The sequence below is a fragment of the Barbatula barbatula genome (genome assembly GCF_947034865.1).
Source record: "Barbatula barbatula genome assembly, chromosome: 1".
Classification (NCBI taxonomy): Eukaryota; Metazoa; Chordata; class Actinopteri; order Cypriniformes; family Nemacheilidae; genus Barbatula; species Barbatula barbatula.
The window spans coordinates 21772091-21795434 of record NC_136766.1 but is presented as its reverse complement, the minus strand read 5'-3'; the positions used below and the strand labels follow the sequence as shown (position 1 = coordinate 21795434).

General features: G+C 41.9%; 1 protein-coding gene across 10 annotated transcripts in view; it reads left to right on the top strand.

The window, feature by feature from the left end:
* The window catches only part of sox6 (SRY-box transcription factor 6), a 142203-nt gene that overhangs the window by 90165 nt on the left and 28694 nt on the right, over positions 1-23344 (top strand). For 8 of the 10 annotated variants that reach the window (XM_079457548.1, XM_079457549.1, XM_079457544.1 and 5 more), the window contains 2 exons: positions 8456-8579; positions 15457-15536. In XM_079457548.1, the coding sequence (XP_079313674.1) occupies positions 8456-8579; positions 15457-15536 (204 nt within the window). The remainder of the gene's footprint in view (positions 1-8455; positions 8580-15456; positions 15537-23344) is intronic. The other 2 variants (XM_079457551.1, XM_079457547.1) reach the window with 1 other exon arrangement.

The window sequence follows — 23344 nt, the reverse complement described above, 5'->3', positions numbered from 1 at the left end:
GCACAATCCCTCCCAGATGAGCCCGTCGGACCTATACTTAGCTGAGCATTGTGCTCCGGGCCTTGCAAGGGGAAAAATATCAGTTGCTGGAGAACACATCATCCAGTGTGATGTTGATTTAGTTTCCTTTCCCCTCTTGCCCTGCCCACTGTTTTCCCTGTTAATGTTGAGCAAACCGTTTTGTCTTTGCATTGGCTTTTTAACGTGGTCCTCAGCCTCCGCAGTGGGCACACGCACAGGAGGGAAGAAGGCGAAGCATTAATAGCCTCTACTGTGTGCGGCCAGCCAGCAGTTTAGAAAGGGGGCCCGTGTTTTCTTAGGGCCAGGGTGGCAAAGCAAAGCATTCAGCCCCGCGCGTCGCAGCACAAAAAAAGGGCCGCTTTGTTTTTCGGATGGGGCGGAGGAGAGTCCAAGCATTCCCAGCGGAATACAATGAATGGGCCGTTTTGTCTCTCGTCCGTTTTTCATAGACACGGAATTGTTGTTGTCTTTCTCTCTCTCTCTCTTTTTCATAATTATTCTTCCCCATCACTGGGTGTGCACATGACATTCGAGCGTGTTTTAAACTCTCAACACTCTCATGTGCCTGCAATAAAGTCCCAGCCGTAACAATGTCAGCTTTCTGCTGGACAACAGAGTACTCTCTGTTGTTCTCCCGGCCCAGCTGCTTCAAGGCTAAAGCGGAGACAGTGGCTCAGTCTACACACAGATGACAGGATGAAAGGGAAATGCTCCTCTCTCACTCTCTGTGGGCTTGTGTTGGACAATGGCATTTTTAGTTAATGGGTGGTCTGATTTTAGAGAGTTAGAAAGCTGATTCTTCTCCTATTATATTCTTCTGATCACCCCAAAACTCATTCAGAAATGCATAGATTTTGACAGTGTGACCGATGGTGGAGATTTTACTCAGTGGAAATGTGTTTTGGCCAAATGTCTCTCTTGTTAATTTTAGTTTTTTATTCTTCAAGTAATGGCCTACTAGTTATATCCTAAGTATTTGTTATTTTGAAGGTTAGCAAAGATAAAAATAAATATTGATCTTTAAATACTTCATTCATAATTCAAAAGCAAGCAGAGTATAAATAAAATTAAAAATTAAACCGAGATTATGTGCAGGCATGAATATCACATGGGGCAATTTCCTCTCTTTCCAGTCCGTCTGCTCTGCACGTGTATTGTGTGTTGTGCCTATGCTGGTTTTCATACATGTGAGATGTATATGTTGGATAATGATGTTGCCCTCAGACTCATTTGTGGGTTTGTTTATGTCTGTCCTTTTCTCCCCTCATTAGCCAATGCTGTTTGAGCCCATCCCCTCGGGTTTAGCCAGCTTACTGCAAACCTTTTTTATGTTATGACCAGACCCTGTCAGAAATATACAAGTTTTTCTGCTCTGTCTCTCAATCCACTTTATTCTCTCTCTCTCTCTCTCTCTTTCTCTTTATAGTCTATATATATGTTATATAGTTAATTGTGTGAGTCTGGTAACAGGTAACACCGTAAAATAGTAAGTTAAACAAGCATAGAGAGGGAGAGAGGGGGAAAGAGGTGGACGAAATAGCTGTGTGCAGTGCACCACGGCAGAGCTCAAAAGACTACTAAGCCTTAGGCTTGTCTTTGATATTTTATATGCAATACAACCCTAATTGCTTGAAATATTTACAGACTTAAATTACATTTTAGGTTCTTAGAGGCTCAACAAGACTTTGCCTTAAGAACACATTTCTGTTGAACACACACTGATCACATTTTGCTGGTTGTCTTAGGGGAATAGCCCCCCCCCATCTTTGTACTCAACTAATTTACTAATTTCGGCATCCCAGCGTGAGGCTAGATTCACCCCTCTTGATATTAAACACGCTTATTTGATCCTTCCTAAAGTACGATTGGCAAATTGTTATGAATAAAAACTACACTTACTAAAAACAAAAAAACTCCCGTCCAAATAATAGACTGGAAGCATGTTATTTGCTCCGTTCATAGTAACAAGTAAATTTGAACGTGACGTGTGAAGATCAGAACAGGCTTGCGTGTGTTGCGCGTTTGTTTTTCACCCAGAGCACTTGGGTGGACTTAAGGCAAAGCGGATGGGGGAAGGGGGCGTTCTGCTTTTAACAGCCCCAGACTTAATATAGACATATTAGAATGGCTCTTTTCCAAGAGGGCTTGTTTTACTGTGTAAGGAGTTAGCGGAACAAGAAGTCATCTATTGGTTATTCCTTCAGAGGAGCTGAGCGCAGCACAGTGTCTGGTTTCTGTGCACCTTGCCCTGTTGGACACATAGAAGACATTTGTCCCCTGTCAGACCACGGTCTTTTGTCAGCAGGACCAGTTGCGTAACATACATCCACATATATGCAAACACACTGTTTGCCAGTCCAACTGTTCAATTGCCAGGAACGTTAATCTTTTACCTGTCCCTCAAAAAAAGAACAAAAGCAGAACGAAATAAAGAAAACACGGAGCTCATCGACTGATAAGCCTTTGAGTCTCTGGGCGAGTGGATTGCGGGAGGCGGGTCGGTCCAGGTCAAAGTCGCTGCCACACAAAGCCTCTTTATTCCCGGCTTCTATTTGTGTGGCTGATGAGGGCCTCCTGCAGAACTTCTCGCTAAAAGAACAGAGAGAGACGAACAATGCGTATAGTCTGTGGCACCGAGGTGGAGACCCGGTCTTAATTCCGGCCCTGTGCTGACAGAAAGCACGGGGATCAAAGTCCGACTCAGTCCTATCGATCTACACGGCCCGATTGTCATCAGCATCTGAAGCACGCCCGAACAGATATCTACCACTTTGATAAGGGCATGCGAGCGTGGGTTTATGCGTGTGTGGGATTAGAACTCAAAGCTGTAGCCGCCTTGTGCTGGAGGAGTGCGGTTTACTGATAAATGACCTGTGACGTGGGATTAATGTGTACTCTGGGATCCATAGAATTGTTTAAAAAATTGTCGTCTTCAGGACACAATAATATGTAGACTCCTGAGCGCAGAAGTGCTTTATTTCTCTCCACACTCGCTCTTTGCTGGTTAGTTTCCAGAAAGCGCTTGCAGAGTGTGTTCACAAAGTAGCAGGTTTGAAGTTTGCGCCGTCGGAGCTCACTGTGTGGATTGAACTCGGTTGCCAGATCCTCTAGAATCACTCCACTTTAAAATGGATCCCCTAGGGTGATTCTTTTTCACAGTCATTTTGGCCCTGGCAGTGTCGAGTCAGGCCAAAAACATTTGACGTGATTTTACTTACAGTTATAGTGAAAGCTGTTTCCACTCACGCTAAAATTAAAGCGCCCTTGTGTTACGGTTTTCTTTCAGACATTTAAAGAAGGGGAAATGGGCAAACATTTTGACCCAAATACAGCACAGAGACTGAAGGTTGTACAGCTTCACTCTCTGCTCGCTGATGGCGCTCTTTTAAAAGGGTCGGCTGGCTCGTAATGCTTAACCCGAGGCTCGGGAGGATTTGGTCTCTCTGGCTTCCTCCGAAACTCAAAAATAAGTTAACCAACCCCTCCCCATCCATCTTATCTCGTCAACATTGAAAGGCATCTTGGACATGTTAAAACAACTCCCCCTCTCTTCTTTTAAAAAGGAGAAAGAATCCCAAAGTGATGCTTCCTGAAGATCAATCTCTATTTTTATGTCAAGGGGAGTTAAAAACAGGTGGGGGGATGGGGGACCATGTCTCCTGGACCGGTGGGGGCCCTTTAAAAGACAGCGTGGAGCATGGGTGCTGACAGGGGCCCTATTGAGCACAGTAATGACTTGTACATCTCCATTTTCCATGCGTTTTTGTGACAGCTCAGATCAGGGTATGGCAGCAAATACACATTTACAAGTACAGGAAGCCATAAACATATTACTGGCTATACATTTACACACACCTGCAGGTTTAGCAGGATCAAACACGCACACACCGGCCCATTCTTAACAGTAATCCATGTACAGTGGGCGCTTTCCGTGAGTACGGTGGGCTGTCTGACCTTAGGATTAGTTGCTGCTGTAAACCATTACTGAAGCTGAGTGCTGATGTCAACATTTCCACTAACAACATTGATTAATCTATAGCTCCCTATTTACTTCAGGGGTCCCCCTCCTTCTTTTATTTCGGTCATTCAACTCACACCGAGTGGATGCTGCGGCTTTAAACAGCCCTCTGCTGACTGGCCTGCGTTAACTAAACTAAATTGCCCCTCCAGATTTCTCTGGGCCCCTCCAAAAATATCCATCTGACAATTCAAGTAATTGAAAATGTAATACTTTAATTCTTAATAAATATTTTTCAGTAGGATCAATTGAATAAAGTAAAACATGTTTTTACATTGTGCATGGAATAGTACCGTGCCTGAAAACTATGATCTAGTTTTTTCTGGTAGTAATTTGTGTCAATTCATATATCAAAAACATTGCGTGGGATATTTGGTTATTTAATCTGACAAAATTGCTCCTGCTTGTTTTTCGTACAATAGCTTATTGTGCAACTAACCCGTTTTTCATAGTTGCTACATTTCCAAAGTTGCTTTCTCAACACCCCTGGTGTCTTTAACGGAGGGTAAATGAATACCTGATCTAGGGGCAGGGTGCAGTATCGAAGACACGGTTGGATGATGCGTGTATCTCTGACATAAAGACAGATTGTGTTGTGTATCACTGTAGACTTCATCACCTGCACTGAACTAATGATATATGCGGGAAGCTGGAGGTGAAGAGGCCTCTCTCTATCTCTCTTTTGGTCTGCCGTGTGAAGAGAGAGAGAGGCTGCCAGCTACACAGCCTGACTGATTGCTACAGATGCTCTTTCTCAAGTACTGCGAGTTACATCTGCGCCACGGCAGGTCTTCGGGGACAAACAATAGCACCTGTTCCTCATAAGATGGGGCTCGTTCATGTATCTTTAATGAAGCTTCGGGGCAGATGGCGAGAAATGGCATTATCCCATCCTCTGGTTCTAAGGATCCAATAAGACAAAGGGCAGATAGGAGCCAGGCCTACAATGGGCTGAGTTTATGAGGTTCAGAGCTTCTAGAGTCCCAAGCCTTCCTCCTCACATCTGCTCCACTTCATTCTTTCATGCTCTTGAAGATCTGACTGGCAATACTAATGCTGCAGGCAGCCGGCCGTTTGGCACATGGAGGGAAGGAAAGGAGGCAAAATGTCAGGGTGCAGATACATATCAGACACACTCACACATGTTTATACATACAAACTCAAAATATGTGAACACACATGTAAGCTAGTGCATTATGGGACACAATTTAGCAATGTTTGCTGAAGATATCTGCTTAATATATCCTTGTTACCTTTAAAGCTTACTTACTTACTTGCATGTGTGCTTGCATATTTTACGAATTAATTATCAAGATACAGTATGTTGTTTAGTTAGAGTTTAGTTTTTTTTACAGTTGCTGAGTTTCTCATGGAAATTAAACGTTTGTTGTGTGGTTAAGGGAGTGTGAATATTGTTATTGTTAGTAGATTTGCTTATATACCATTGTATTATTTTGAACTATTTGCTTCTTAACTCAGATGATATACAGTATAATGTAGATTCCAGACTTTTCTTATAAAGTAATTTGCAAAATAAAAAACTTTTTAAATTAAACAAAAAAGATTAAAGTTGCATTACATATTCCTTATTACCTCATGCTCTATTTTAAAATATGTGCTATTTTTAAATGACTGATGAATAAAACATTGTGATATACTGTCAAATGACTCACAATGTGTTATTTTAGTATATGTTGATATCATATTTTGGTCATACTGTCTACCCCATATATACAGTAAATAAACATCATTTTGCACAGATGTCCACTATGCATTTAAGTGTAAACACAGAGAAAGACAGACATATCCAGTAACTGAACGATACAGAGACACGGAGACCGGCGGATATAATAGAGCAAGCTTCAATGCAGGATGCGCTATGCAATTTATCAAAATCCATCTGTCTAAGTGCAAGCACTTAATTCCATTCTCTGTCTATTAGCAGTCAAAGCAAATTGCCAGTGATCATCTTTAAATCTTTATCTGCATTGTCTGTTCGGCTCTGCCGGTGTACGTTAATTGACAGGTTTGAAAGCTAACCTTCACTATTAGTCCCCACTTTAAGGACGCTTATTTGATTTGCCGCTCGCAGATGTGACGTGTGTAAATTAAACTTTAATGTAAAGGCCTCATTATTGCAAATCGCAACCCCTCAAACTGAGGCCTATTTATCTGTTCTTACCTTCCTGTTTTCTTTCTTTAATGTCACTTGCAGCAGGAATGTCTCCTTTATTCCCAGAGGTAATGGTAGTATTGTTAGTTTAATTCCGCATTGATGGAAGTGTTGTGAGATTTGAATTAAAAAACAGAGATTGATAATAGAGTTTTAGAATAGATGGCAGACCAGGTGTTTCTGTCATTATGTACAGTGGTTTTGGACCGGGACTATGTGAAATGACATGTTAAGGAACAGTTGTGCTTTGGTTCCACTTTAAAAGCAGCTGTTGTATGTAATTCTGCGGCTTTAGACTGATTCGTCTTGCAAGGGTAATGTGAATAAGGCTAATAGCAATTATGTATGTGACTGACCTTAACGGCCCTCTAAAGGAGACCAATTTACATGGTCAAATCCAGGCAGAGAATTATCTTCTCTTCCTAAGCACTTTGCCATAAAATGTATTAGAGGTACTTTAGGAAGACCGTAGTCGGTGACGTTACGGACACTGTTTATCTTTTATCTATTCTATGTAATACTTCTCCCCACCACTTCCATTTTGAGTCACCTCAAATGCAAGCAAACACATCTGTGAGGTCATGATAAATAGCCCTCTGATCCTTCTCATTCAGCACATTTAAGCTATTTGTATTTGTAAAAACACTCTCATATGGTTCTTTCATTCTTAACACCGTACATGCACTTTTTAAAGTGCTATGCTCCATAAAGTGCAGGATTTTTCCCATTTAGTTTTGCTTAGAAGAACTCACTTAGTCCGAATCGATGAAATGGACCTGAGCACTTGTTTAGCACCTGGGGAAAAAGCCCTACTGAACCGAACTTGAGCGTTCGCTTCTCTGAAAAACGAAAAGCAGCGTGAAAAACAGAGATCGCGCAGACCTCAGCGAGAAAAGCGGAGTGGAAAGTGGCTGCTCCGAGCGGGTTGATTTCATGCCCCAATGCCGCAGCAGTAATTGCGCCCAGACCGTTTTTTTATTGCAAGCTGATTTTAAAGCGGGATGAATGGAGAAACATTCTAAGATGTGTTTATTTTGGGGGGCTGACCTTTATTAACCCGTTCTCCGGTCGGGCTCCCCAGAGGTGGGCCGACCCGCCTGCATTAACTCTGCCCTGGCCCACGGTAGCAGCGCTGCAACCTGTCACCCGAAGGCAGGAAGCAGTGAATGACAGCAGGACCGGGCCCGGCCAACACTCCACAAACATGTGTTTTCAAACTTCCATGGGAAGTCGCTCAGATCCCTAAATACACACAGACTCCCTTTTCTTTGTCTCTGTTTCTCTGTGTCTGTTTTCACTCTTGCTTGCTTTCTCTCTCGGGGATGCGATCCACTCACACAAACGCGAAGCTAATGTTATCCGTATGCATGCCATTAATGCTCTTTGTATTTTGCAATGAAGGCGAAATGATGAACATGGTTGAGAGCATTTGAAAGGCACCACACGCAATGCCAGGTGTTGACGTTATAAATGAAATATCACAAATGCACAAGGTTTTGGGTTCATTCCATCTTTTTCACAGCTAAAAACAGGTGTTGTAAATTACTGGCATCTCTTGGGAATTTATTATTGATATAAATGACCTTCCAAGAACATAAGACAAGAGCTTTATAGCTGTGAGGACTCGCATTATGTGTCTGTCAGCGCAGCACTAGATGAGGACAATCTCACCTGTTAGACTTGAGAAAATAAATATTAGCCTTATAGCTGCTTTCCAATAGGGAAAAACAAGCAATAAGCTTGTATAAAGCCATAAACTAAAAAAAGCAATACATCTGTGGCTGAATAGAAATTGAGTTGTCTGTTTTATTTCTGCTAGTTGTAGGAGAAACATATGAGACAAAGTTAATACTTAAAGAAAATGTGTAAGTCTCTAAAAGAAAAGAAAGAGGAACCCTCTAAGCCATTCTGAACAATCCGAGTTGCACACTGCACAACATATTAAATTCCTCACAGTCTCATGATTAGGCTTTGTGAGGAATGTCAGCCTGACACAAAACACCATCTCCTTATACAGAAGAATCTCCTGTGTGCTTTTATATAATACAGTACCGCTAAGTAAACACAATGGATTAAGCTCTTTTCCTCTCCCCTGCACGCACATGATGGCTTCTTTGAAGTGCCAATGTGCGATTGGTGGGTATCAACTGCAGGTATTCGGCAAACGTGTGCAAGGTCAGAATACGAGCGTTGCTGTCAGGATGTGTTAGACTCCTTTGTGATCTCTGTCTTTCTCTGTTCAGCAGGTCCAGGGTCACATGCCTCCACTCATGATCCCCATTTTTCCACACGACCAGCGCACTCTGGCAGCAGCCGCCGCGGCCCAGCAGGGCTTCCTCTTCCCCCCAGGCATGTCCTACAAGCCTGGTAAGAGCACACACATCTGCTTTCTTTCTGCCAGGTTTTCTTCTACACATCTTTATTGATGCGTAGCCCGTTGTACAGTTCAAATGTATTATTTTGTCTGTTTCCCTGGTCTGAGCACAAATCTTGTTATTTACATGCCCACATTTTGAATGATTTTGAATGCTTCGCACTTTAAAACACACCAGGTGCAAAATGACATTTTTTAAATGGTTATTATTTGTCAGAGCAAACATCACTTTAACTGTTGCTACTGTCGTACTTAGATGACAGTCAACCGAAAATTACAATTCTGTCATCATTTACTCACACCTGAGTTGTTCCAAAACTGTATAAATGTAAAGATATTTGGAAGAATACTTGTAACCAAACAGTTCATGGCCACCATTGACTACCATAGTAGGAAAAATTTGAGAACTGTTTGCTTTCCTACATTCTTCAAAATATCTTCTTTTGATTTCAACTGAACAAAGACATTTTAAAAGCATTTTGTCCTACTACGGTAGTCAGTGGGGGCGAAGAACTTTTTTATTGAAAGCATCTGTCCAAATATCTTTCTAAAGCTGAGAACACACTTTTAATGACTTTACTACGATTACGAATGGAATTTGATCATAACCAATAATTGTGCCTAGTCTATTCCAGTTGTGCTCAGTCGTTGTTTAGAATCGCAGATAAAATCATTCAGTGTGTAGTGTCTCATGATTCTAGTCTTAGAATTTATGAGCCAGTTGTTGCGAGTCATCCTCACTAAAGATTTTATTAAACGTGTATAAGATGGTATACAGGCAGAAATAATGAGAGAAATGCTGACAAAAGTCAAAGAAAGAGGCTAAAATAATAAAAGAAATAAGAGACCCTTGGAGTTATTATATAGATATTTTAAACTAATAACGGTAAATATATATAACGTTCAAATGCAAAACCCTCTGAATCCATCAGACCTCATTTTGTGTAAATCTGCTTTTTTTTCATCAGCTTCATATATATATTTTCATCAGATATTTCAGACCGGGCAGAGTGTGGTATTTAACGGGTTTTGAAGGGAAATTATTTGAATAACATATGTGTGGAGAGCATTCACTCAACATCGTGAAATCATCTTTGACGGAGGTGGCTCTAAAAGGGTTTTGCATCTGGACACTTTATATTTTTATTATTTAATACAGAAGAACAGGTAAAATTAGAATGATGTTTTTCCTTTAAAAGATAGACACCTCAAGTTAAATTTAAATAAATAAAAGCTAATTGTTTAGCATATTTACAGAGCTTCAGTACAAATAACAGTCTAAATGAAACGAAAATAAGCCAATGAATAAGCCAAAAACGAATGTCACACAAAAACGCTGTATATGCAGTATAAGGTATGGCATTTTCATTAATATAATTCCCATATTATTACTTAAAATAAGCTATATTCTAAGTTTCTTAATCGAAAATATGCAGTGTGTTAGTAAAGGGATATGTTACAGAATGTATTTCACGCTCACAATGAGGAAAATAAAATCCTGTTAACAAAGAAGACTGCACATATGAATAGAGAACATACTGTACATAAACAGTCTAGTGAGTCCGCATATAAGCATCATGTTCTGTTTCACATGCTTTGTCGAGTAAAATCAATCATATCTAAATGCATTGGTTAAGTTTGGGTCGGTTGAGGAGAAATGCGCTCCTTACGGCGCAGGGCTGCAGGAATAGACTATACAGCCTTGTTTTAAATGTTGCTAAGCGATCAAGTTTATTAAAACGCTTTGTATTTTTGTGATGCCTATTTTGATTAAAGATATTTTCAACTTTAAAGCTGAATGTAGAGGCAGAAGACGCCACTTTAGTTTATCTCAGTTTTTTTGGAGGTGCAGTTTGGGACTTATGCATGCTGCATTATTAGGTAAATGCATAATGGTAAAATGTTTTTACTTTCACGAATGATAAATGACTCTCTTAACTCTTGTTTTCATTACTAACTTATTTAACCTTATTATGGATCTTTGAAATCTAAAACAAAATTGCATAACTTTATTGGAAAAAGAAACGTGTGAACATCGTGGTTGCTTCACCCTATGGTTTTATTACAAACAAAACGTAATATAACAATGATCTTGCTGATCTATTTTGGTGCAGCGAGCGATAGATTTTATGCTTAGGCAGAAAATCAAGTCGTGACTCAAGACTTGTTTATGTGTGGTGTAGTGGTCTGATGCAGTCGTTATATATGTGCTTGTTTCTGAATGTCAAAGACTAGAATCGGAAGTCGCAAGAAAAACTACTATGTAAATGTGTTGTGTCCAGTCTTAGTATGTTGAAGCTAGTCGTTAAGTGTGTCCCCGGTTTAGTGTTCATCGGAACAGAAAATATACCGATTTGGAACAGCTTGAGGGAAAGTAAATGAAGATAGAATTTTCATTTTTGGGTGAACTGTTCCTTTAAGTTTAGTATATATGAATTATACAGTACCACTACAGTAAATACAGTACTTTCTATACAGCCAGGCCCCATTCTTCTTTTCTCTAGAAAAGCTATAGGTCTAATTTGTCTGTATAGAGGAGGAGCAAAAACACTTCAACTATACAGTGCAGATGTGTAGAGTAAAACATATCTGCTGATATTTTAATTCAAAGTATATATCATTCACTTCAGGCATCCGTTTTCTCTCCACACTCTATTATTTAGGAGACGTTTTGTGCCGAAATGACTGTCGTTCAGTGTAACTCTGGGGAATAGTTCTCTCAATACCGTGTTGTGTTTTTCAATCTTCTTCAGCACATATTTTTATCATTGCTTGCTTTCCCTAGCCATATTTAAAGAGCCCACAATATCCAGCCTTTTAGATTCTGAGAGTAGAACATCAAGCTAGCCTTGTCAAGGTAATTAATTTGAGCACTGTGAAGTGTTTCACCTCGCTGACAGTTTTTGGCTGAGTTCAAGGCATTTCGAGCCTGCAGAACAATGGATGGCGCGAATGAGGGCTAAAATATAAACACTCTCAGCATGAAAGGAACTTCATGGGCTGCAAATCTGCTGAGAATGCAGTACTAATATAATACTCCTAGTGGCTCACTTTACCCCAGTCTTGCAATATTACACACATCTAATAACTTTAGATTTTAGATTTACCTTTGTGACGTGCAGACAATAGTACAGTAGATACTAATCACAATTAACGCCCAAATGATCAGTGAAGATTGAATGTGTTTAAGTATCAATTTATTATAAAATTATCGCGTCATCTTTTTTTGTTTAAAAATAGACAAAGGTGCCCCCTGGTTGTGCACATGTTCCCTTTTTGGGGTTGAAGGGCCTCTGGTGAAGCTGCGTGTCATGTTTGTCCTGGCACGCCTTTCTGCTCCTTTTGTGAAAAAGAGAATGGTTCCTCACGCAAGCGTTCTAAATTCAAAAACAAATTTGTAGGAAATTGCTACAACATGCAGGTTGACTCACTGCCAGGCCAGTATCCCTCACTCTAATATCCAGGCATTGTTCTGAGGTTTAGGGATGTGCCACTCTCAGTTTCTGTAATTAAACATTTAAAAGCAAATTCCTGCCTCCCAGGGGATCAGTGGCATTTAGTAAAAGGCCCATCCTTTCATTATTTACTGTAGATTGACTGCTATTACGAAAAATAAAAAAAGTAAGTAATGACCTTTAACTTTAACCGCAGAGTTATCAAATGGAATGTTAGTAGACCTGTGGGAAAGGACAGATCAGAATCAGAAAAGTGACTATTGAAACGTTTAGTACAACTCAGTAAGGAGAATCCAGTTTTGTTTTGCCTTCACATGTTTGTTGTACGTACCTTATTAAAAGGGAAAAATGAAAGAAAGGAAAAATAAACTTGACAGAGAGATTGATAAGAGGCCAAACGCTTCTGAAGTCAGCAGGTGAGATGGTAGAATATTACAGGGTGTGGAAGATTAGCTAATAAACTGACTAAAAAGGTAAGTGAGGGAACATAAAGTCAGCTATTTTGGAATTACAAAGGCATGACAGGTTGAACAAAAAGCCTGAGGGCTTTCTTTTTCCCAGTTAGATTTTTTTATATGTTTGACATGGAAAGTGTTTTAGTACAAATAACAGCAGCTGTAATGGAATCTTTGGCGTGTGTAAAGAGCTTGCATTATTCATAATTCGTGAAACGGCGTCGAGGAGAAAAGTTGAGGAAATAGCTGTTAGTGTGAATGATTTGAATTATTGCTTTGGATAATGCGATAGGACTCATTGCTGTTTGGGCGACCCAGTGAGGGGTGTCCCAGACGGCCAAGGCCCAATGCTGATGGCTCAGACCATGCAGTGAAACAGCAGTGATCCCCTTTCTCACACACTGTGCTCAATGGCTTGAGCTTGGTATAAAGAGAGGACTCGAGTCATTCTTTACTCAAATAGACTTGAGGAAAATAGTGGTGATCCCCCCCGTGTGGACATGAAGACATAGGTATTGCAGATTGCAGAGCTGCAAACAGCCTCTTGGATGTTCACGGTCCTTGGGACCCAATGAACCCACAATGTCTGATTGACGCCCCCACCAGAGACACTGCTGACAGAAAGTGATTGCACATAACTTTGCCTGTAAGACCTTGGTGACCGCGCATCATATAAATGCATGTACATTAGCCATTAATTATCCCAATTTTGCTGTACATTTCCAGTTATTGTTCCAATCACTTTGTGCTTTTAAAGATAATACAGCCTCAAATCTTGGCGTGAAAAAAGAGTCGTGCGCAAGGTAGGCGCAGAGCACTTTAACAAAACTATTCATTTCGAAGAGAGCCCCACTCAGCATGAATATTCCACATACTTGCTTCTTGGCATCAGGTGGAGTTGAAGTGAAGAGGTTGCAGAAGGAGCACTCTGCCCGCCATTCCTCCCTGCCCTCATCCACCTTTTCATTAGCCTCAGAGCCCTCGCTTCTTATGGAGCACCGGCCTGTGTCGGCGTCAGCGGTGCCCCATGCTAGACCCTTGGGTCCCTCCACTTAAAGAGGCTCTGTGCCAAGTTGGCAGCCTAAATTGGCCTCAATTTGCAGCATGATACCTGGCTGAAACAGAATACACTATGAACCTCTCTAGCAATGCCTTTATGAGAGAACAAGCACTTAAAGAATTATTCAACAGCCTGCCCATTTTTTCAAAGAGACAAAGACAGTGGTGTTTTGTCTGGACTGAGGAGGTTTGCCCCTTCCTGGTGTCTAAGCAAAGCTCTTTGATAAGGTACCTTTCTAATAATGATGCTATCAAAGGGCAATTACAAGATGAAGTGGTTGCTCAGGCTTGAGCCTTATGGCTTTAGATGTGTGAGCCAAGAACTAAAGATGATTCCTATTCTTTATTTACCACACTGGCTAATTTGCTAGACTCTGTTACATGTTGATGGTCTATGGCATGGTATCCCCCCCTTTCAGAAGTCTCAGAATCAAAAGGGTACTCATATGGCGTGGAATGGGTCCATTGGGCTCTGAGGAGGGGTGATAATAAGCTCTTGGCCCTAGTACGCTTGGGGAAACAACCCTATTGGGAAGTCGTGTCACTAGAGCCTCCCTGGCATCTCCTGGCAGGAAAGGGTCCTGAGACCAGCTATGCACATTTTCCTTTTAAGCTAGATTTATTTTCACAGACAGACATGGAGAAAGCTGGCAACTAAGACAGACTGCTTGAGAACACTGGCTGCCCACCCAAGACCCCAAATCGCAGCACCCCAGACCATTAGCCTTGGCCTTGGTATTTTCAGCTGGCACCTGACCTGCCTGTGGCTCACATGACATATCACCACAACCACCAAGAGACACACGGGGAGCGTACGAGAAAGAGAAAGAACCTTGGGCGATAATGACCCCCTCTATGACTCTTATTGCACTATTTGAAATCAGTTCAGTTGCGTTCTCTATTCACCTCTGCCACAGGCTGGGATTGAATTTCCTGGCTGCATCACAATGTGCTGTGGTCAGTGAGATTGCAAAATGAGTGAGAAGGGGGAAGGGGGGTATATATGTTCCCCCATGCCTGTAGCTTAATAGCTCCATATGTTTGTGAAAAGAGGTGACAGGCAGAAGTGGGCTGAAACAGGTCCAATTTCCTTCCATGGGCACACTTCAGTCAAAGCTCCAGCAGACCTCATGATATCTGCTCGCCTTTCAGAGCCAGCAACACAGTTATATACACCAACCACAGCTCAAAACACATCTCAAACACTTAACGCACACTTACAGAGGAACTCAATTATCTTTATAAGGTTTTCAGAGCTATATGACAGGAGGGTTTGCGTTTGGGCATGTCGTTTTTCCATCTGATTCTTCCTGTGCTCATATTCTATTGTATCCTTAGTGTTTTATTCTATTGGATAAATTTGATCTCATTATTAAAATGTCTTTCTCTTGGTAGTTAAAAACCTCTTGTCGTAACCTGTTTGAGTTTGGCGTAAGCAACTCTTCCTTACACACATTATTGTGCCAGATCACATTGTAAAACACATAATGGAATGTAGAACAATTGTATGACAAGCCTGCAGCCATGTTGAGCGTCTAACAAAACATGATTTATCAGCGTCATGGAGGTGCGAACAATATTGTAAAAAACACAAACTTGTGTACAATGCAGAGCCAAATTAGAAAAGACTGTGCAAGTGTGGGCATAGATAAAAAACGGAGAAGAAAAAGATATGGAAAACAGCAGAACGTGTGAGACAAAAAGAGACGTTCCTCTGTAAATCCCACTTCGCTCTGGCCAGCTGACTCTTTTGTGAATGCAGATGTTTGGGCTGAGTGCCGAGGCTGGGTGCAGGCAGGCCCACAGGAACTTTGTTGGCACTTGTCTGGTCTGCCGTTGGGCCGCTCATTGTCTCAACCTGTGCGCATTGTTCACAATCCCCCTCCTTTTTTCTCCGACAGGTGATAACTACCCAGTGCAGTTCATTCCATCCACAATGGCAGCTGCTGCCGCGTCAGGACTCAACCCTCTCCAGCTCCAGGTATGTACAGCCACAAAAGAATTTATGGGCAGTGGGCCAAGCCCTCAGCACCGTGTGAGCAAACCAGCTGTATGCTAAATAACAAGTTTGAGCTTAATCACTCGCACACCGATCCACCCCTACAAGCTTAACACCTTGCATCTGCAATGTACACTTTTTTACAGAACAGCTTAGATGCCTATGCTTACATGTACATGGGAACCGGGAGGTTCGTATTTAGAGAGGCTTCAGTACCAGAAATATGTTGTTAGTTGACAACGTTTTGATTAACTTCGTGGTATAGTAATGCAACATCGTGATGGAAGACCTTCCAAGACCCTCTGGGCTGCCCTAAGAACATTTCTCACACTTTCAACAGATGCTATCTCTAGGTGACATGCTTTAATATAGATTCAGATCTTCAGCTTTCGGCTTGTTATCTTATCAAACTTGTCATTTTAATTGTTTTTTTTCAGTCCTACGAAAAACTTGGTGAGCCTTCAATTTCTTGTAGCATAGAGTATATCTTGTTTTATGTCTGTTGAACAAGTTTCTTTCAGCTGATAGAGAAGGTTAAGGCCTTTATCAGTACGATTAAAGTTCTAAGTCCTTCCTGTTTACATGGAAAATTAAAGAATCCTTGTGAGTAAATAGAAGCGATGCAGAACTTTTGAAACGTACCACAAATAAATGGACATAGGGTACTATACTTTCCTTCAAGTTCTCTGGAACAAAGGCTGAGCGGCAAATGAATGAGAGCAGAAGGTGAAACAACATTGTGGATTAATTAATTCTTTTTTCTTGCTTTTATTCATAGACAGTTGTTGTTTTGTCAACAAAAGTGGTAAGCAGTCGATAGCAATTAGACATTAAGCTCTCTGATAGCTGGGAATGTTGCAAAACAAAGCTGAGAGCGCAGGGAGGAGGACTTGCGGGGGAGGGTGGATAGGAGAGCATTTTGTACCTTTTCTTCTTGCTGATACATGTGCGCAATTTGTCCTTCAGAGCTTATCGCTCTCAGCCTTAATGAGCCTTGGCAAGTTGGAACAATGCTTGCAGCTGGAGCTGGAAAGGCCTATGCTATAGCATGCGACTTTAAGGAGAACAATCATTTGTGTTGAAGGTGTGGGATGCGTCTGTTCATGTTAAAGAGCATGTGTAGTTGTAGTATGTGCCTGTTTGTAAGCAAAATTTTACATTTGTGAGTCCATGTTGGTTGAGTAGCTTGGGTCTGTCCTGTCTATTTATAGTGTCACGGTGGGTCAGTTAGAGTCTGGGATAGTCATATATCAGGAGACACCGAGACCCCTCAGCCATTCATTGTGTTAATAGATTTAACCCTGAGAATGGGCTGAAACCGAGCCTCTGAGTCCATGACTCGGCCGACCTTTAGAAAATACAGTAAACACAAATGCACTACATTCCCATTAATTGAAGTTCGTCTGTCTGCCACAGATTTAGCTGAGCAGATTGGTATTTACTCTGCGTTTTCCTCGGTCTAAGAAAACCCAGCTAGTCAAACATACCCTTTCTACCGCGAGTGCATTCCGATCGTCATGTGAATGTGAGCGCACAAAGCCGAGCGGAAGATGATTAAAAATGATCAGGACAGATGAATCGAGATAAGGCTCGTTCCAAGAATAATGCTAATGCTTTCTAATGCTTTTAGTGCCTATGTTCCTTTATGTTACACGGACAGCTGAAACATTCTTTTGAACGAAAAAGACAACAGACAGATGTAGATGAGACAGTAATTTCACGTGGAAGGGAGGATTTGTTCAGCAGTTAGCATGCGCTAGCTTGAGGCTGCGGACGCTTTTGTCTGCTTTCCTTTTTTGAGCAAGAATAACAAGCTTTGTATTCCTGTCTTATATCAAAGGAAGCAGATCTTTCTAAATATGTCAGATAAATGAGGGTCAGCCTTAGGTCAGTAATAATGAGGGGTATGTATGGATTTGTCTGGTTGATTATCTGTAATGGCAGTATCACTGAGCTCCCCTACGCTTACGCATCACTGATCCGCTCAGTGGGAGTGACCTCACCTATGTGATCTCCACTTCCTGTGCCAGTGGACCCACCCACCCTGTGCCACTGGCTGGGTGCATCTGTCTAATTAGAATATCTTCACTTGTCAGCAATTCTGGCAAGGTATCATTTTCCCTAATTTGCTCGGTTTAGACTGGGGAAATATATGAACCTTAAAAAATGCTCTGATTGGAAAGGAATTAATTTCCACAATGCTGTGCTCGGTCATGCAGGAACAGGAACGGCCTCTCTGCCAGTCTTAATGTTGCCGATGCTGGAGCTCGCAATTTTACCATGTCATAACAGTAAGTGGGCAAGCTGTGGAATCTCTCTATCTCTCTCGCCCTTCACCCAAGCCCCTCTGTGAGCTAACAAAAGGCCTCAGGTCCCGAGAAGTGGAAATGAAAGCGGCCAGGCGATCTGAGAGCGTAATTTGCTTGTCAATACATTTCCCTCGGCCGACAGCGCACGCACGCACGGCCGCTTGTCAGCGCGCATCCCAACACAGCGAGTAATTTCACTCAATGCATCCCTGACAGATTGGCCCTCGTCTGCAAGTCACCAGAGAAAAGCTGCTCAAACTATTCCCCAGACCGCATGCCTCTCTTCATTAAGAACCTCGCAGGGTTCGGGATGAGCCTGGCACGGCCTACAAACAATGGCTCCATCCCCCAGTGTCGCCGTCGTATTAGAAGTGACACCTCTCACCCCCGGGCGGAAATTGTGTTCAGATTATAGCCGTACGGCTAGGCGGTAAGAGGAATTATCCTAATTCTACAAAAGAATTCGATTTTATTTTTGTCTCTTTGAATTGCCGTCTAATTTGCCAGCGTACAAGATCACCTTCATCAATTGCTTAGAGGAAAACAATTTCCTTAAAGCCATTCTCTCCTTGATATATTGTTTTGCCATTGAGTTCTATACAAATCTGAAGTTAACTTCCGAGGAGCCTGTTTTTCATCATTGGAAGCAGGCATGTGGGTTTAAGCTGTTCTAAAGTAAAGCATCATGGGATAAAACATAACATCTGTGTCCTCTTCGTAGTATATTAAAGACGGAGCAAACACAAATGGGACCTACGGACCCCCCCCCCCCCCCATCTGACTCCCCCATTTCTGTTTTCTCCTAGCTCTCATGTTCCTCACTTTTTTCGTAGCATTCATTTTAAACATTCATCTTTTTCCCTCATATTAATGGCATAGCCTTTGGCAGTATTCGTTTTCTGATTTGTGTATGCAGTGATTTTAAAACATTATGGACATAATTACTAGTCAATAACTAGACTCTCCTTTATGACTTTAACAGTCAGATGTGATGCCAGCAGTGGTTGAAACAAACTAGAACATTTACTTTACTTAGAAAGGTGGCTAAATTCTAAAACTCTTTTTTTACTGATGTTGCATGGAGAAAAAACTTCTTATTCACATTTGTTTTTGAATAACCAACAGAATTTTTTGTCACATTTTTACATCAATGCAACCCTGGTTATAAGACTGAGTACTGACTTTACATTCCACTTATACTCTTTAAAAAAAAAAGGTTTTGTATGCTAAGGGTCCTCACATCCTGCCTCTATTACTGCAGAGTTTGACTCATTTAAGACCAGACCAGTGCTTCAAAGCAATGTTGAGGGTCACAGAAACTTCTGGTGGAACAGAGGAAATACTGCGTTATCTTATGTTTGGATGCTCATGTCTCAGCATTCCGGATGTGTGTAGCGAGCATGTCTTTCTGCCACGGCTAACAAGTGGAGCACTTTTGACTATGAGCTGCAGAAATGAGAGCAGAACAGCTGCCGGTGTGGTTGAGGAGGAGAGAAGAGAGAGGAGTGAGGCGTGCTGTGTGAGACTCCAGAGACGTAGCCAGAGGAGAAGATACAGTGTTAGCGCAGAGCAGAGGTGTATATAGGTGATATAGGTGGACATCTGGACGGATGGATAGATGGGTGGGTGGGTAAAATTGTACAAAAGAAGATCAGATGGATGGAGATAGCCAAGTAAACAAGAGAGAGAGTAGCTTCAAGCACCTGGGTTAATATTAGTGCTTGATAACTTGTGCACGCTTGTATGTGAGGAACGCTTCAAGTTAGTTAAGCAAAGTAAGGAAAGATAAAAAACGAGGATCGGTTGAGATGGGGGAGGGAAGGATAGAAATGAGTGAGGGTGCAGGCTGGGCGCCAACAGATGGGACAGATGTCTGGCCATACTGGAAAGCATTGGCGCAGAGCGCTAGCGCACCCCTGCTTCCCTTTTCTGACATCTGGGCCAGCCTGGGTCAGCCCGCCTGCCTTGGGCAATGAGCCTGGACAAGCCTTGTGGCAAACGGGCGCCCTAATGCTACTGAAATGGCAGAGCTGCCCATGCGGCAGTAACGCAGTACTCTCCCCATGTAACCGCTCTCAGCTGTGCCCATACAGAGAGGGGAAAAGGACACACACACAAGCGTCTTAGTGTATGTAGTTTAGAGGGTATAGTGTGTTTATGTTTTGACGTATGATAATGTAGCAGTGGGGCTTTTTTGGCTCTGTGGATTCGTTTCAGCGAGCTCAGACTGGGGCCTATGCGGATAAGTTAGCGAGAGAGTCATGCACCATTATAGCTAAATCTGCCACTGTATTTCACAGCATCTGCTAGAGTGCAGTCAGCCCCTCTCTTTAAGAACAAACAAGAGACTGAAGTTGTTTTTTTTGTGTGTGTGATGGGATATTTGTCCATTGCGTGTGCTCCCATTGCTAAAAGCTCAAATTTAGCGTTTTATGGGCCATTTCATTTTGCGGTTTCAATCTGTTAGTTCACATGGACAAATATTCCGAAAATATACACATAAATCCTGTGAACCTTGAAGGTATAGTACATTATTCACACAAAGTCGTTTTTTTATTGCAGTTAAAGAGAATATGTGGTCAAACGTGTGAATTTTCAGCATTAAACGAACAGTTCACTCAAATATGAAAATGCTCTCATCATTTACTGTCCATCATGTTATTACAAACCTGTTTGACATTTTTCAAAATATCTTATTTCGTGTTCCACAGAAGAAAGAGTCATATACAGGTTTTGAGCAACATGAGGGTAAATAAATAAGATTTTTCTATTTTTGGGTGAACTTAGAGCTTTTATGTAAGAACTGTTGTATGGTGATCTTACATTGAAATGTATTTATGACAGTTGAAATACACAGGAATGTGTCCACCCGTGTGAATTACCCCTATAGTATTTTACAAAAGCTCAACCTTTCGCAAGCCTTCTTTTTCTGTTTATAAACAGTTTATCACAAATGTTTACATACTTCTACGCAGAGGTACAACGAAAGCGTCCAGAAGCAGAGTGCTGATGCGTCCAGAAGCTTGGCCTGAAAGTGTCAGGTAATCTGGATGATCTGCAAATACTGTTGTTGCAGGCAGAAACAGCGAACCCTCTCATTTAACCTCATCCGTCTCCAGAGGGGTTGCTTTTAATTATCAAAAGCTAACGGTGTGACCTTGGGTCGGACCCCACTCATTTTAAATCCACGGACTGTGAGATGGGCTTGGCTCAGATGCACAAGGGCGAGGGAGGGAGGCAGAAGACATTAGTAGAGTTGTGTATGTGTGCGTCGCTCGGAGTGTCAGGACTGCGGGCGAGCGAATTGAAAAGCCCCATTTCCAGAGCCTCTCTCTCTCTAACTAAGCTGTATAGCAGCGAGTCATTTAATGCTCAAGTGGACAAAGGTATTACCTGAGTCACTGGGGTGGATCAGACCTTTTCTCTGCAGGCCTTTCTGAAACCACATGCTGAGAGCGGCTCAACATCTCTGCCTCTCTTTTTCTCTACCTGGCTTTCGGCCTCTCTAGTGTTCTGTCCCCATCGGCTCCCATTTCGTCAAAGCCAGCAGCTTCAGTACACACTGTAATAGCTCTCCACTGTGTCAGATTGCTGCTTATACACCGCTCTGTATGTCTGTTGGTTTTAGCACACGTGTGTATGTGTGTGTGTGTTTAGATAGGAGTTGAAGTGTTTGTCTTTTGTTCCTGAAGAATAAAGCACAACCCAGTTTTACAAAGGGTAACATACAGTCAGCCATCATCAAAATAAATCTAGACAGATTGAACCTGACCCCAGATTTAAAGCATTTTAACTATTTACTAAAAAAGTAACGGCAGAATGCACAGATTCGCCAATTAGAATCAAGTGTCCCAGACAGCTGAGTAATAAAAGAACGTTATGGTCTTGTCAAAAACTCTGTTGAAATATGACCTTTCACTCCTCATTTTTGAAACAGAAATAGTGAAAGCTATATAATTATAGCTAGATTTAAACCAGGCCCGCATTACATGCGGTTTTCTGGCTTTCTGTCAGTATGAATTGAGACGGTAGACAGTATTAACTCCAGCGTTCAGCCTGAAGGATGATGGGATTGATCAAGCTCAGCGTCTTAGTTTTGTAGGGCAGGGGGCATGAGGCCAGCTCGTCCCAGCTGCCCTTTTCCCTGTTCGGCCATTGACTTTCAGCATGACCCTCATTAGCGTTGGCCCGGTCTGCTGCGGAGACCCTACAGTATGGCTGGAGGAGAGGGAGAGGGGGCCCGATGGAGCAGCTTTGCTTTATCCTGCTCTTGCCCTTCAGACACTACGAAATGTGTCCTCACCACCACATCAGCATTTCCCCCACTTCTCGGTCTCTCTGTACATGTCTCTCTCGCCCTTCAAATATTTTAGTAACAAACGTTTTAATATACAATGTTCTCACATATTCAATAGTCACCTACAATACACAAAACTTAAAAGAAAACGAAAGACAATTATTATTAATATGAATTAAAAAAAATTACGACAAAGCTTTAAAAGCATACAGTATAAGTTTATGTAAACAATAAATTGATATTGATTAGAGACAATTCAATACTTTTTCTTTTTAACCATTAAATAGTTTTATATTTAGCTTTTGAACAGTCAAGGTAGGCGCAGATTAGAATTTCACATCTTCCTTTTTCCTGCCCTTGACAATGAGAAATGCTCTAAATGTCACACCTCTGTGTCCTAAGCCACAATAGTATTTATTGTTCTTTGCTGTGTCTTCTGGTTGAAAGGGGCCCAGCACCTTTACACCTAACCGTGCGACTTTGACCCGCTAATAAAGGCTCACAAAAGACAGACCGACTCACTCTAATTTGAAGCAAAAGGTAATTACGCTCTTTTTCCGGAACAATAAAGTTCTTCCCACGTGAGGTCAGAGTCCGTCTGCCCATCCACAGCAGAGCTGTTAACAAACATCTGTCCAGCAGACCGATGCGAGAGCTTCCTCTCTGCCTCTTTCCCTTTTATTAAAATACACACAGTGCACATTCACATACACATTAGACACATAGAGAAAAAGTATAAATTGTGTTTTTAACTTCACAGGACAAAGACATTCTGTTTTGCCTATGTTTACATGACCAGCGAGTGGTGCTATCACTGTGTGAACCTAATCAGCCTGCCGATTTCCGCTGCCCGTGCGCCGCCGGTTGCCCGGGTCTCTTGCAGAAGAAGGACCCTTTTGTGCGGCATTAATGTGCAAGCGTTTAACTTCTGTACCAGAGAGCATTTTAGTGTTTATATCTCTTGATACATGTAGACACAAAGCGCTTTGTTTGGGTTCAGAGTGTTCTGTCTGAGTGGTTGAGGTGGGACGGGCCACTGATGCTGGTGCCACTTTTTCCATCTCAGACAAATGGAGTCCTTATGTAGAGCAGTAAGGAAAGGAAATGAGAGCAGGGAGAGGGCATACACGCCCGGGTACGAATGCGTTGAAAACCCCCTCTGTGCTTTTTTCTGCTTTAAAATA